This window comes from Choloepus didactylus, chromosome 13, assembly GCF_015220235.1.
Source record: "Choloepus didactylus isolate mChoDid1 chromosome 13, mChoDid1.pri, whole genome shotgun sequence".
NCBI lineage: Eukaryota > Metazoa > Chordata > Mammalia > Pilosa > Megalonychidae > Choloepus > Choloepus didactylus.
Window position 1 is genome coordinate 8412687 of NC_051319.1, and position 13086 is coordinate 8425772.

The 13086-nt window shown below is 46.4% G+C and overlaps 1 protein-coding gene and 1 long non-coding RNA gene across 3 annotated transcripts; both read left to right on the plus strand.

Moving 5' to 3' along the window:
- Positions 1-737: 737 nt before the first annotated feature.
- Positions 738-11927, plus strand: TMEM171 (transmembrane protein 171). Of its 2 annotated transcripts, XM_037802043.1 has the most exons (5): positions 738-874; positions 1251-1416; positions 4215-4923; positions 9084-9225; positions 11652-11927. In XM_037802043.1, the coding sequence occupies exons 3-5, from the start codon at positions 4284-4286 to the stop codon at positions 11845-11847; spliced, it is 978 nt and encodes a 325-aa protein (XP_037657971.1). In that variant the 5' UTR covers positions 738-874; positions 1251-1416; positions 4215-4283; the 3' UTR covers positions 11848-11927. The 2 variants fall into 2 exon arrangements, with proteins under 2 accessions (XP_037657971.1, XP_037657972.1); XM_037802044.1 differs by lacking the exon at positions 1251-1416.
- LOC119508449 lies at positions 4933-8646 on the plus strand. Its single transcript, XR_005211455.1, has 3 exons — positions 4933-5074; positions 5537-5647; positions 7371-8646. It is a non-coding gene; the product is annotated as an uncharacterized LOC119508449 (long non-coding RNA).
- Positions 11928-13086: the final 1159 nt, after the last annotated feature.

The following is a 13086-nucleotide window of genomic DNA, read 5'->3' on the forward strand; positions in this document are numbered from 1 at the left end:
CATCACCAAATTCCAATGGCTGGAACTGGTCCAGTAGGCCTCTTTGCTGAACCCCATCTCACCCACCCCACCCCTCCAGCTGTCAGAGCCCTAGGGAACCACCTTTTCCTCTCTGCCTCTCTCTGACTCCTTCTTCAAGAGTCTTACTCCTACCTCTGGTAATTAGCTAAACCTAACTCACACCTGACTCTCAGTGAGGACTGGGAACAGCTTGCTATATTAGGTAGGGTGCTTGCACTTTGAAAAGGTTAATCCATTAGGCTTTAACTCTTGTGTGGTTTCAGGGAGGGTGAACAGGAAGCCAGAGAGCAGAGCATGGGTGGGGAAGTCCCCAAAGGCTTAAGGCCTCTCCATGCTTCGGCTGAGCCCCTGACTCACCTTCCACAGTGCGCTGACCTCTGGGGTGGAAACTGGCACAGCTGGATCCCTGTCACGCGTCACGAGGGAGCTTACAAATAGCAGGTAAACTCCTGGTTCAAGGGCAGGGAAAGTGACCAGTTTAACTCTGGCGGATCATTAGTTGAAAACCAGGCAGGGGTTTCTGTGGCAAAGAGCTGTGTGCGGGTGTATGAGTGCGGAAAGGAATAGCTGACCCTGCCGAGGGCCTTCCTCAGCTTCCGAGCGAGGTTCTGTTGCCTGAATAGCTCAGCCGCGGAGGAGCCTCACCTCACATTCTACGGCGCGTACACTTCTGTGAATCTGGTCTGCTATCCTGTTCGTCACCGAACTCGCAGTGAGGCCCTTGCTCCAGTGACCCGTCCTCGGGGCCGCAGGAGGGCCACTCAGCCGCTCCGCTACGCGGGTGCACCGGCCCCAGAGCGCGCTGTGGTCCAGGGCGCGGCAGCAGGAACGCGGGGACTCCGTTCCGCTTCAGGTACGGCCACCCCGGAGGCGGGGGCAGGCGCTTCCCCTCTGCACCAGCTCCTTGTCGCCTTCTCACGCCTCCCCCAAATTCTTAGCTCTAGGTTCCGAAAGGGACTGGTTCCCCTTCCCGCTACCGGGACCTGGGCCGGGCGGCGGGGATACCCATTTCCCCGGATTTCTCGTGCGCAGTCAGGGGTCGCCCATCGCTGTCCACCCCCGCGACGGGCGCGCTTCCGGCCCCCGAAGGGCAGCACCCGGTGGCGGCCAGCTCCCTCCGGTCTGCCCGGCCTCGCCAGCCGCCTGCCGTCCACCTTCCCACCGCGTCCGCTGGGCACCGCCTCCTCGTTTAAATCAAGTCGCAGCCCGCCCCTCGCTCCGGCACGCAGGTGTCAAGGTGCGGAGCGCGGCCGGCGCAGCTAGTGCGGTGGTACGGCGGGAGGACGCGGAGCGGAGCTGGGGCCCGACCGGCAGCGCAGCCCCTGCTGAGCGCGAACGAGGCGGCCGGACGGCGCGCCCCGGTGCGGGCAGAGCGCAAGCAGGACGCGGCCTCAGGTAAGCGGCGACGGGCTCCGCGCGTCCCCGCGCTTGTGCTCGTATAGCTTAGAGCAGAAGGAGGGGTGCTGCGGTTTTGCTGCCAAAGTTTGGTGAAAGGAGGGGCTCCGGCTCAGAGATGCGGAGAACCCTGTGCTAAACCTGCCCCAAACCTGCCCGCAGCCTCCCACCACCCATCCCCCGCCCCCCACACACGCTTCTCTCCCGGGAATCGGGCTGTTGGAAGACTGTTGGTTGCTCGGGCTCCCTAAAATCCACAAACCTATTTCCCATAAAAGACTCTTGCCTCTCTTTGCCTCGAGCCCCAAATTCACCAGAGCCTTTGGATGCGGTGTTGGGGAGGTGGATTTGGCTTTAGGGAAATTTAGGTTGGTGTTTGGAAAAGGTTTAATTTTCTCTTGGTGTAAAATTCTCTGTGTGTCTATGAGTGCGTATGAGACCAACTGCCTGTGGCCACTCACTATTTTGGATGAGAGATTAATACACATGCCAAGTGCTAGTTTAGTCCACTGGAAAAGAAACTACAAATCCAGCTTTGGGCTGTTTCTATTTACTTTACTATTTGGGAATTTGCCTTGAGACAGTTTAAGCCTTGTGACTCATTTCAAAGTTGACATACCAGGAATACAATGAATTCCTTCCTGATGGGATTTTTGTAGCCAAGAAGCATCCTAATCTCTGGAACCAGCAAAACAGATTACATGATTCAGAATTTTTTTTTTAAAATTAGTGTAGTACTCTCTTTAAGCCTTTGTTTCAGCTTAGCTGCCAGTTCAAAAAGTAAAGTTTTCTAAGTTTGCAATGAAAACTTATTTCCTTCCTATAGTTCCTTTTTTCTCCAATTTCCTTCTGATTCTATCATGGTTGTTTTCCTGGAAAAGTACTTCCTAGTATTTAAGACTAGCTGTTGTCTTTCTTTACCTAAACTTACCTTACTTAGACATAATTTTGGTTTGCCAAGATGGCCTTGTTTAAGAGCCTTAGTCTTGAGCTTCTTTACATGATCAAGAATGTGAGTGGAGCAAAATATTTTAAAAGTCTTCTCCCCTTGAGCAAGTGTAAATGGTCTTCACATCTGTTGTTGCTGAGAGTGCCCTAACTTAAAAGGGCCTTGGTAAAATCTTTCATTCATTAGAGTGGGGCAAGCTAACTCGATAATAAAGTCAGCTCTGCATAAACTAGACAACTCTTTAATAACTACTCAGGTTAATTTAAAACATAACACTCTTGAAAAGGACCTGGAGATTTAGTGGAAGGTGTCTCCCACTCGGTTTCACTTATACTCTTCTTTCAAAGTTAAGTTCTATTGGTGTCTGGTGCTTCATAACTGGCAATTTTGTTTATCAGGTGCTTATTTTTAACAGAGCCTCATCCACTTTGTGGCACTGTGGAGGAGAATGAGTGAGAAGCTGCCTGCCACAGGGAGCCCACCCACCTTGGGCATTGGGCTCTACCTGACCAGCTGTGCCAGACTCTCCAGAACAAACAGGTCATCCCTGGGTGAGCCCAGGCAGCCCGGCCACCCGGGGACATCCAAAGTGTCATCCAAAGTTTACAATCATTTGTTCACAGTACCATTATATAGTTGTATGCTCATCACCCCAATCGACTTTTGAACATTTTCATTACCACAGAAAAAAAGAATAAGAATAAAAATTAAAGTAAAAAAGAAGACCCAAACATCTCATCCCTGCCATCCCTCACTCTCATTCATTTACTTTTTGTCCCCGTTTTTCTACTCATCTGTCCATGCACTGGATAAAGGGAGTGGGAGCCACAAGGTTTTCACAATCACACAGTCACACAGTGTAAGCTATTTAATTATACAATCATCTTCAAGAATCAAGGCTACTGGGTTACAGTTCAACAGTTTAAGGTATTTCCTTCTAGCTATTCCTTCTAGCTATTCCAATACACTAACAACTAAAAAGGGATATTTATATAATTCATAAGAATAATATCCAGAATGACCTCTCCATTTGAGATCTCTCAGCCACTGAAATTTTATTTTGTTTAATTTCTATTCCCCCTTTTAGTCAGGAAGGCTTTCTCAATCCCTTGATGCTGGGCCCAGGTTCATCCCTGGGAGTCATCTCCCACATTGCCAGGGAGATTTGCACCCCTGGGAGTCATGTTTCATGTAGTGGGGAGGGCAGTGAGTTTACCTGCAGAGTTGGCTTAGAGAGAGAGGCTACATCTGAGCAACAAAAGAGGGAGAACCACATTTTGACAGATATCCCATCGTTCCTGAACTGCCTTCCCATTCTTTTGAAACTGCTGAACTTGGGTCTCCTGCAGATGTAGCTCAGAGCAAAGCATAAAAGGGAAAGTTGCTGCAGACAAAAGCAGGAAATGCAGAGTTACTTATGGAATGAAAATTTACTGACTTGGAAATGCTCAGAACAGCTGTAATGAAATGTGGGGGCGTCTGTAAAGCAGGAATAATCCTTGTAGTTCTGCCCTCACTTGCCATTGGGGGAAATGAGTTTGTAAGACTCCAACAGGAAAAGCTACTCCCGGTTACTTTTACTGTGTTTTTTTAAAAAACGATTCTCTTAGATGCATGGTAATTGCGTTTCCTCTTCTTGATTATATTCATAATATTACATATTCAGGAGTTTCTGAATGCCAGTTCTTCTGACTCATAAACCAACTCATCATTCTAAAGTGTATCAGTTGCATGAAGTACTATCCCTCTGTGATTTCATCCTAACATGGTTCTGAAATGGCAGCAAAGGAACAAGGTGGGTTGAGAACACGTGTACCCACTTTAATTAGGTGTTTGGTTATACTTGCAGAGCTTTTGAAACCATCGGAGAGAAGGACTCACATCCCATCCCACTTTGGGGAAGGGGCCACTTCTCGCCATGTCTTCCACTGCTGCTGCTGAGCCAGGTGGGGAGGAGTCAGACAGACATGTCAGCAAGCTCATTTTCTGCCTGTTTGTGTTTGGCATCATCCTGTTGTGTGTGGGAGTCCTGCTCTCCATCTTTGGGTTCCAGGCGTGCCAACATGGGACCTTCCCAGACTGTAGCATGGTGCTGAAGGTCGCGGGACCCTCGTGTGCTGCTGTTGGTCTTGGCGCTGTCATCCTGGCCCGCTCCCGGGCTCGACTTCAGCTCCGGGCCAGGCGGCGGCGGGGCAACAGGGAGGACGCCGACCAAGCCTTCATCTGCGGAGAGAGCCGCCAGTTTGCCCAGTGCCTCATCTTTGGGTTTCTGTTCTTGACAAGTGGCATGCTGATCAGCATCCTGGGCATTTGGGTCCCTGGATGTGGCTCAGACTGGATGCAGGAACCGCTGAATGAGACAGACCCTGCCGATGCTGAGCCCCGGATCTGTGGATTCCTGTCACTGCAAATCATAGGGCCCTTGATTGTGCTCGTAGGATTATGCTTCTTTGTGGTTGCCCACATTAAGAAGAGAAACAACTTGACCTCAGGCCAGGAGGCCTCTGAAAGTGAAGAGGGACAGACTCAGAGCATGGAGCCCGTCCGGGTTACTGTAGGTGGGTGGCTGTCGTTCAAGGCCTTGCTCCTAGCACCATGGAGGCTGCATCACATCTTCACTGGGCTGCTCTCAGGACTGGCCTAGATCCTCTCCCTCTCTCTCTCTCACATGCACACACACAACACACACACACACAGTGCTGCTGCCAGGTAGGATACCTTGTACTTATCATTTCCCCACAGCAGCTCTTTATTATGTAGCAAAAGCACTGCAGCATTTAAGTAGTGAATTTGAATGAGGTCATACAGCAAATTAAGAGGAAGTGAGAAGAACTGTGAGGACAGCCTTGGAGCCTTCTGTCACCTTAGGCCCTGCCAACTTCCTCTTTTATTTTCATGCTGAAACCTTGTGGCACTGCTGGGAGTTGGGCCTGTGAGCTCTCATCCCTGGCTGTCACTGGCTGGCTGTCCTTGGCTGAGCCCTCAACCTCTCCTGGCCTTAGTCTATACATCTGTAAGACGAGCATTGAATTCCTAATATTCCCTCCAGCATTAATACTCTAGGATTCTGAGTCTGCCCCATGTCCGTTGGTTTTCAGATGTTTTGAGGGGGCCTTCTATGCCATTTTCCACATTATTCTTCATTTTCTGTAACTTCATCCTTGGCTGCAGGGTCACGGTGAAGTTTGGAAGCCAGGGTATAGACCGAGTTGAAAGACAACAGCACCTGTCACTTCTGTCCCCACCATGGAATGTCTAGAAATTCCTTCTGGGAACCCCCAGGTACTGCGGAAGAGATGGATTACCATTTCCCAGGGTCAGCTGCCTGCACAGCCACCTTAGGAGCTTTAGTTTCAGAGCTTCACACAGCTGAGGAAAAACCCCATTGCTGCTCATTTGCAAATCACTGTGTTGTCTCCCCCTCCCCCAAGTATCCTACATTAGAAAGGGTAAAAGCTCTGAAGGAAGCTACCACCTTGACACTAAAAGTTGGGCAAAAAGGACTACAAAGCAGAAACCAGGGGAGGTACAGGAAAGGAGTATGACAGTGAGACATTTCTTGGGTTTGGGGCCATCTTCCCCAACCACCAGTATTCAGGGACTGCAGACGGGAGCAAGGGCCTGGGCTACTGGCCTTGCAGGGAGAGGAAGGAGAGCTGGGTTTATAGACACACATTCCTTGGGTTGAGCCAGGGTTGATTTTCATGGTTCATTTATTTGTGCGTTTGTGTATCTATTTGTGAGACAATTATTAATCACATATTAATAATAGCCAACTTTTATATAGGGCTTATTCTTCTGCCAGACACCCATTTAAGGGCTTTCGTATATGTTCTTCAAGGGCTTACTGTGTGAAATTCATTCGCTCCTACAACAACCCAATGAGGCGGATACTCCTATCTCCATTTTAGCATTTATGCACTCGCACGGCACCCTCATCCTTCGCCAGGTGTTCAGGGTAGCTGTTATATGACAAAAGAGCCCACCCAGTGTGTTCTGTATGTTTCAGTCCTTTGGGGAGCAAGTGGGGCACAAATAAATTCAAGTAAATGAAGCATTTGATGGAATGCTCAAAGTCTCCCACTTAGTTGGGAACATTTTGAGGTGAATTCTTTGGATTTACTGGCAGGGGAGTTTCCAGGCCAGCCTTCCCCATGGTGGAACTGCCTGGAATCAGGGTGGAGGCAGGGAACAGAGCTGTGGCTCCGGGACATGGGGACTACTGGATGGCTCCATGCCCTTTGTGGCACTGCATAGTTTAAAATCTTTTCCATGTAGCACTTTAAACCCCATCAAACCTGTGACAATGTGGCATCCCTAGCTCCTTGTTTTTCTCGGCTTTGAAATTGTGATATGAGGTTTAAATTTTTAAAAATCATGCCTTCTTTTTAGCACAATTGAGGATAAGAATATAGACATTGTCTATCAATGGTTACTTCTGCATTATGACCCTCTTAGGAAATTGAGATGGTAAGAGGCAGTTCTGGGCTAATTCTAAGCTGGCCTCAGAATGGAAGACAAACCAGGAAGTGGCTCTCTCCATTGTGAGCCCACTTAGTCCACAGACTCAGTGCTAGACCTTGGATGCATGAGAAGGTGTATGACTCAGGGTGTGTCCTCAAGGGTGTGTTTTATCAACTCACAGAGGGCACCAAGTTCTGAAGGGCGTCTGTGAAAGGCATACCCCAGGATCCTGGGGATCAGGGTGCAAGGTGTAGAGGCCAGAGGAGATAACTGTGGTTACTTTGACCATTTCCTTGTTTGTTTTTGGTATGCAATTGGCCTGCAATAGATAAAGTAAGTACTTTGTTCTACAATGTGAAATTAAAAGTGAACACTCAAACTTAATTCCTCTGACCTACTAAGTTCTAAAACATTAAATGAGAATTCCAAGAGCACCAGTATGCTTTATCATGTTTCGGTAAGCCATATATATTTTGAGGTTTTATTCACCATCACCTCTCAGAAGGAGAAGAGGAGTTAATGCGTTTTTTCATTATTTTAGGGGAAGTGATTGAGACTTCAGGGTGCAAAGAGAAGCTACTGGCCAGACTGCCGGCTGGGAGTGTTTCTTCACCTAGGCAGATAAGTGCCATTTGCTAGTGGGGTGTAAAGAAAGTACCTTTGCTGGTGCAGGAAAGCTGAGAGAGCTTGCTTTGTGCCCAGTGCTGTTTTAACTGTCAGGTACAAATCGTCTCGTCCTTTCCTTCAACCTGGCCCTGAGGCAGGTACAGCTAGTACAATTTACAGATTTGTCAGCTGAGGCCTAGAGAGGCCACATACTTGTTCACCACCCTGCTGGGTTGGGAATTGGCAAATGGAACCCCAGGGTCTTTAAAGAGTCCCGTACCTACCTAAGCCAAGTGTCAGTTTTGCTGCCCGTGTGAACCAGACTCCTCCCTACAGGGCAGTAAAGTCCTCTCTCCAGCTTCGTTTGTTCCTGCACTGTCATTTGGTGCCACCAACTTATCAGAGACTTCCCTCAGACCTCAACATGGCGGTGCTGCCACACATCTGGAATGTTCTTGGCAACTTATGTGGTGCACTTTGCATTGGAATCGGAATGCAAATTAGAGCCTATATTTGGTCCCTCGTCTCTCCTCCCAGAAGCACAGGGGATATGTTTTAGAGTGAACAGTAGCAGCAGGAATGTAAAACCAAGGGAGTTTGACTTTCATTTGTAAAACTTGGATGAAATCTTGGTAGATAAAAAATTATAAAAGAGCTTAAGCCACAGGTATGGCAATGACAATGATAGTCTGTGGCACAGCTTATTTGTTATTTGTTCAGAGGTCGGAATTGCATTTGAGGAAGAAGGTACTTTATCCAACAGCTAAACCAAGAAAAGGTTTGTCAACAGTAGACATCCTGGGGGAGGGAAGGAACCTTGTTAGCAAATGATTCACAGAATTTGTGCTTGTTATGAAATAGAGCCCCCCCCAAACACCCCTTTTTAACTTTTTATTTTTGTAATATACATACAACTCATAATTTCTCATTTTAACCACTTACAAGTGTACAATTCAGTGGTATTAATTACATTCACAATATTCTGCTACCATCACTCACATCCATTACCCAAACTTTTTCATCACCTCAAACAAAAGCTCTGTACCCATTAAGCAATAATTTCCCATTCCCCTCACGCCCCCAGCCGCTGGTAACCTATAATCTACTGTCTCTGTGAATTTGCTTACTCTAGGTATTTCATGTAAGCAGTATCACACAGTATTTGTCCTTTTGTATCTGGCTTATTTCACTCAACATTATGTATTCAAGGTTCATGCATGTTATAACATGTATCAGGACTTCATTCCTTTCTACAGCTGAATGATACTCCTTTGTAGGTATATACCATATTTTGTTTTTCCATTCATGTTTGATGGATACTTGGGTAGGCGCACTTTTTTAAAATTCAATTTTATTGAGATATATTCACATAGCATAGAAACTATCCAAAGTATACAATCACTGGCTCACACTATTATCACATGGTTGTGCATACAGCCCCGTGATCAAATTTAGAACATTTTCATTACTCCAGAAAAGAAATAAAAATAAAAAAGGAGAAAACCCACTTTTTAATTAGAGTCAGTGGTAAATGTTTTGACCTTTTATATGTAGATGGGGCAGTTACAGAATTGATTTACTGTACTCTTGCTATTTTTGCTTCCATTTATTACCCATCTGTCTTTATCTAAATATTATTTTTCCTTAGGTGATGCAGTGATAATATTTCCGCCCCCTCCACCACCTTACTTTCCTGAGTCTTCAGCTTCTGCAGTAACTCGAGGTTCTGGGGCTAGCGCTTTGCTTCCGAATGAAAATCCACCTTCATATTACAGTATTTTTAACTATGGGTAAGACTTTCCATTTGAACTTTAAGAGTACATTTAAACTGTTTCAGGCCTGTGCAAGTCCAAATTAGTTTTGTCAAGGCTGTGATACAAGCATAAACCTTAAAGTGTGCATGTCATTTATGCTGACTTTATGTCAGAATTATTGCCTTAATGGTAATAGCATCTTTCAAGAAACTTTGGGCAGCGCATGAGTTAAAAATTATAGAAGTGGCTATGGCAGGTTAATATGAAGCCTTCCCCAGGCGTCTTCCTATGCTTCTAGCAGGGGTGATACTCAAAATGTTTAACAGTTGATCAGTCAGACCAGATGATGAGTCCGGGAGGATCTCTGCTATGTAAGCCTTGCTGCTTTAGATTGTGGGGAGATATGGGGGTCCCAGGGATGCCCAATAGGTACATAAGTGTGTGGGATACTCATGAAGGTGCTTGTATGATTGGCTGAAATCAGTCCTAAGCCCTAACTTGAACAAGCTGGGCTTCTCCCCTCAATACGAAGTCATTCCCATAACTCCTGGGTCTCCAAAGCCTTCTCAGATTGGGTGAAGAGACCTGTAAGTTCCCCCTTCCTGTCTCCATGCTACAAATTAGGATATACATGGGGTGAGATTTTAAAAATAAAAAATGTAAGTGCTCTTCCCTTAGGCAAAGGCTTACCACTGAAGGTTTCTGAGTCAGAGTAATGGGGTCACTGTAGTGGTTAAACACAGTTGACAGCGGGAAAGGCAGAAGGCAGGGAGACTGGTCAGGAGGCCGACTCAGCTTGGGTGGGGAGCGGGGAGGGCCAAGGAAGCAGACGCCTGGAACTGTGGCAGATGGAAAAGAATGGCTCATGTGAGAGGGAATCTGCAGGAGGAGGGAGAGATCATGATTTCAAGGGTGAGTGGCAGGGACAGCAGAGTGTCCCTGACTGGGGAGAAGGTGGGAGGTGAGCCCTGTTTAAGTGGGAGAAGAGGGTGCATTGGCTCATTGGAAGAGGGGGGCTAGAGCTAGATGGGGGCCTTTGACACAGACTGGATGGGGAGAGCTCTTGGGAGAGGCGCTGCTGGAGACAGAGCTGTAAAGAGGCTGCTGGAGTCAGGAGGGCAAAGAGCCAAATGCCTGTGGGAAATCCCAGAGAGAAAGGGAAGTGTCATGGAGGAGAGGGGCTTGTGCAGACCCAGGGATAGAACATTCAGGGAGAAGGGCTGGGGCAGGCTAGGTCCCTTTCTGAATGGGAAACTGGGGTTAGGAAAGAAGGAATGATTGCTCGAAAATGTCATAGGGTAATGTGGGAGGGATAGGCAGGACTCGGTGAGGATATACTTGACGTGTACAGTTTTGAAAGCAGCGAGAAGCAGTTCCCTAGAGACTGAGTGAAAGTGCTGGACACGTGTCCTGCCTGACTTGGTCAATTATGTTCAAAGGCGCATGTCTGCTTCCTCAACTCAGGGGTGCACCTTGGGGCTTCAGGGCCCTCCTGGAGCAGATACAGATGCACGGTTCCTGGAGCGGGGACCAGGGGACACATGCCTGTTCCTGAGGCCTGGAGAGAATGATGTTGTGGAGACTTTCATTTTTCCACAAAAGTAGGGGACACACCATCTGATGAGAGAGGGAAAGAGGAGGTGGGTGGTGAGCTGGGGGTCCTACTGGGGACAAATGTAGGAATTGCCTGCACAGATGAAGGACAGGACAAGGCAGGGCATTTGTAGAATTCTGTTCGTGAAGTTTTTCTTTTTTTTTTTCAACAACGAACTTTCCAGAGCCCTAAAGGAAATGTCTATTAACTCAAAATAAACTATTGCTGCTGCTTCTACTACTATGATTTCTGTATGCCAGGGTCAGGTGAAGGGCTTTTCTTGCCTTCCCTCATCTAATTCTCACAACAGCTCAAGGAGGTAGGCACTGGTATCGTCCCCATTTCACGGATGGGGAAACTGAAGCTTTGAGAGGTTAAGTAACTTGCCCAAGGTCACCCAGCTGGAAAGCTGCAGAGTGGAAAGTCAAATGCAGGCCTGCTGTTGCCAAGCCCACTCCCTTCACCAGTGTGCCTTCCTGCCTCCTTTCAAGGGTTTGGCTTAATGTTTTGGTTTTCTGTTTGCCTCAGTTTGCCCACCTGTCTTGCTGTCTCAGAAGACAAAATAGCAGAGAGCAGTAACTATGTGTTCTCTCTGGCTGACATCTCTGCACTTACTTTTTTGTCTTTTCAATTGCAAGGGACTTGACAAGGCGAGTAAGACTGTCTTAATGTTATGATCAGCTCTAGGAAAAGTAAGTGGTAAGGAACCAAAACAAACCCACAAAAAATAGAATAGGGAAGAAAGTCTTCTTTAGATCCTCATGATTACTCCTAAATGCATGTCATACAGATTTGAAAAGAATCCAGCACTTAAGGTGTGTTACTGTTGTCCTCCCCTCCCTTTCCTGTTCTCTCTCCTTTTGAGCAGGACCCCAGCTCCTGAGGGCCCAGGCGTTGCTCTCGGTAGAGATCACGAATCCATATATACTATTTCTGGGACTAATTCATTCTCTGAGATCTCACACCCTCCACATCTTTCATCTGAATCACCTCCCAGGTATGAAGAAAAAGAAAACACTGCGACTACATCCTTGTCTCCATCTCCCGAGCCTTCCCCACCATGAGCCGTGGACTCCTGTTCAGTTTTATATATAATTGAATAGTATTTAATTTGTTTTTTAATTAAAAAAAAAAAAAAACACAACAGCTTTGGCTACGTTCTGTTTTTCCTGTATGGCATCAGCAACAGTAAAAACCTTCCAGGTAGGGTCCAGCGCTTGTGCTTCACACTCGAGTTAGTGTGTCCTACGGGCCACGCACTCCATGTGCTTCCCTCCTGGAGACCTACAGCTCTGGGAGGTAAGTGGATTATTCCTGTTGCTGGACAAAGAAACAAAGGCTCAGAGAAGCTAATTAACTTATTCAAGGTCACACAGCTTCTAAATGGAAGTTGGGATTTAAATCCATTTAGCTGGTTTCTGAAGCCAGGTTCATACCACTGCCCTGTGTGGTCAAAGGTCAACCAGAAGACGCCGTTAATGTTTAGCTTGGTCCATTCCATCTCTAGGGTTAATTGTTTAGCTGATTTGTTTATGCTGCTTCTCTTCTTTCCCTTTCTCTCCTTGTCCACCTCCCTTTTCCTCATCTTCCTGTTCCCCTTTTCTTCTTCATTCATTTTGAAAGAAGATAATCAGAAGGCCTTTATACTGGGGCAGTTACAAGTATACTGACACCGTAGAGCCTCCTTAGAGTGAAATTTCTTGGGATACTTTAGTGGGTAGATTCCCCTTGCTGGGTCCTACAAGGATTTGCCTTTTCATGTTGTCATGTACAGGTTCAAAACTGTCTCAATCAGTTTTGACTTTTTAAATTTTTATTTTGACTTTTATTTACTCTTATAAGGATACTGCTAAACAAAAGCTTAGGTGGTACTATAATATGTCCATTTAGTTTTTGATATAAGCCTTAAGAAACGACAAACATTGGCAACTCTGCCTGCAAGAAACTGATTTTTAGACTATGAAATCTTTTATTAACTCAGTGTTTTCAGCAACAGTAAAATTTGGTGTGGCAAAAATGTAAACTTTTTATGCCTTTTATATAAGCCATGATCCCCATAAAATCAGTACTATCAGCATTTAAATGCCTGAAAGCAGAGCTTCAGGGCGGTAGTGCTCCAAAAATTTAGTTGAAGTAATGACTGATTTCGTGGGAATTGCTGCCACCATAAATCAGAGGTGACAGTTTGTACCGGTAGTACTGATCTGTTTTTAAAATGGGCATTTATTGGATTGAACTGCTTTTAAAATTCTTTCTTTTTTTCCTAGAAGGTTAATTATTCACATTTTGAAATTAGAAGAGAG

What these genes read in the sequence shown, in the direction of transcription:
- TMEM171 (XM_037802043.1), top strand. Translation starts at nt 4,284, where the DNA reads ATGTCTTCCACTGCTGCTGCTGAGCCAGGTGGGGAGGAGTCAGACAGA. An exon ending in GCCCGTCCGGGTTACTGTAG is followed by an intron (nt 4,924 to 9,083) that starts GTGGGTGGCTGT and finishes ATTTTTCCTTAG; the next exon opens with GTGATGCAGTGATAATATTT. An exon ending in TACAGTATTTTTAACTATGG is followed by an intron (nt 9,226 to 11,651) that starts GTAAGACTTTCC and finishes CCTTTTGAGCAG; the next exon opens with GACCCCAGCTCCTGAGGGCC.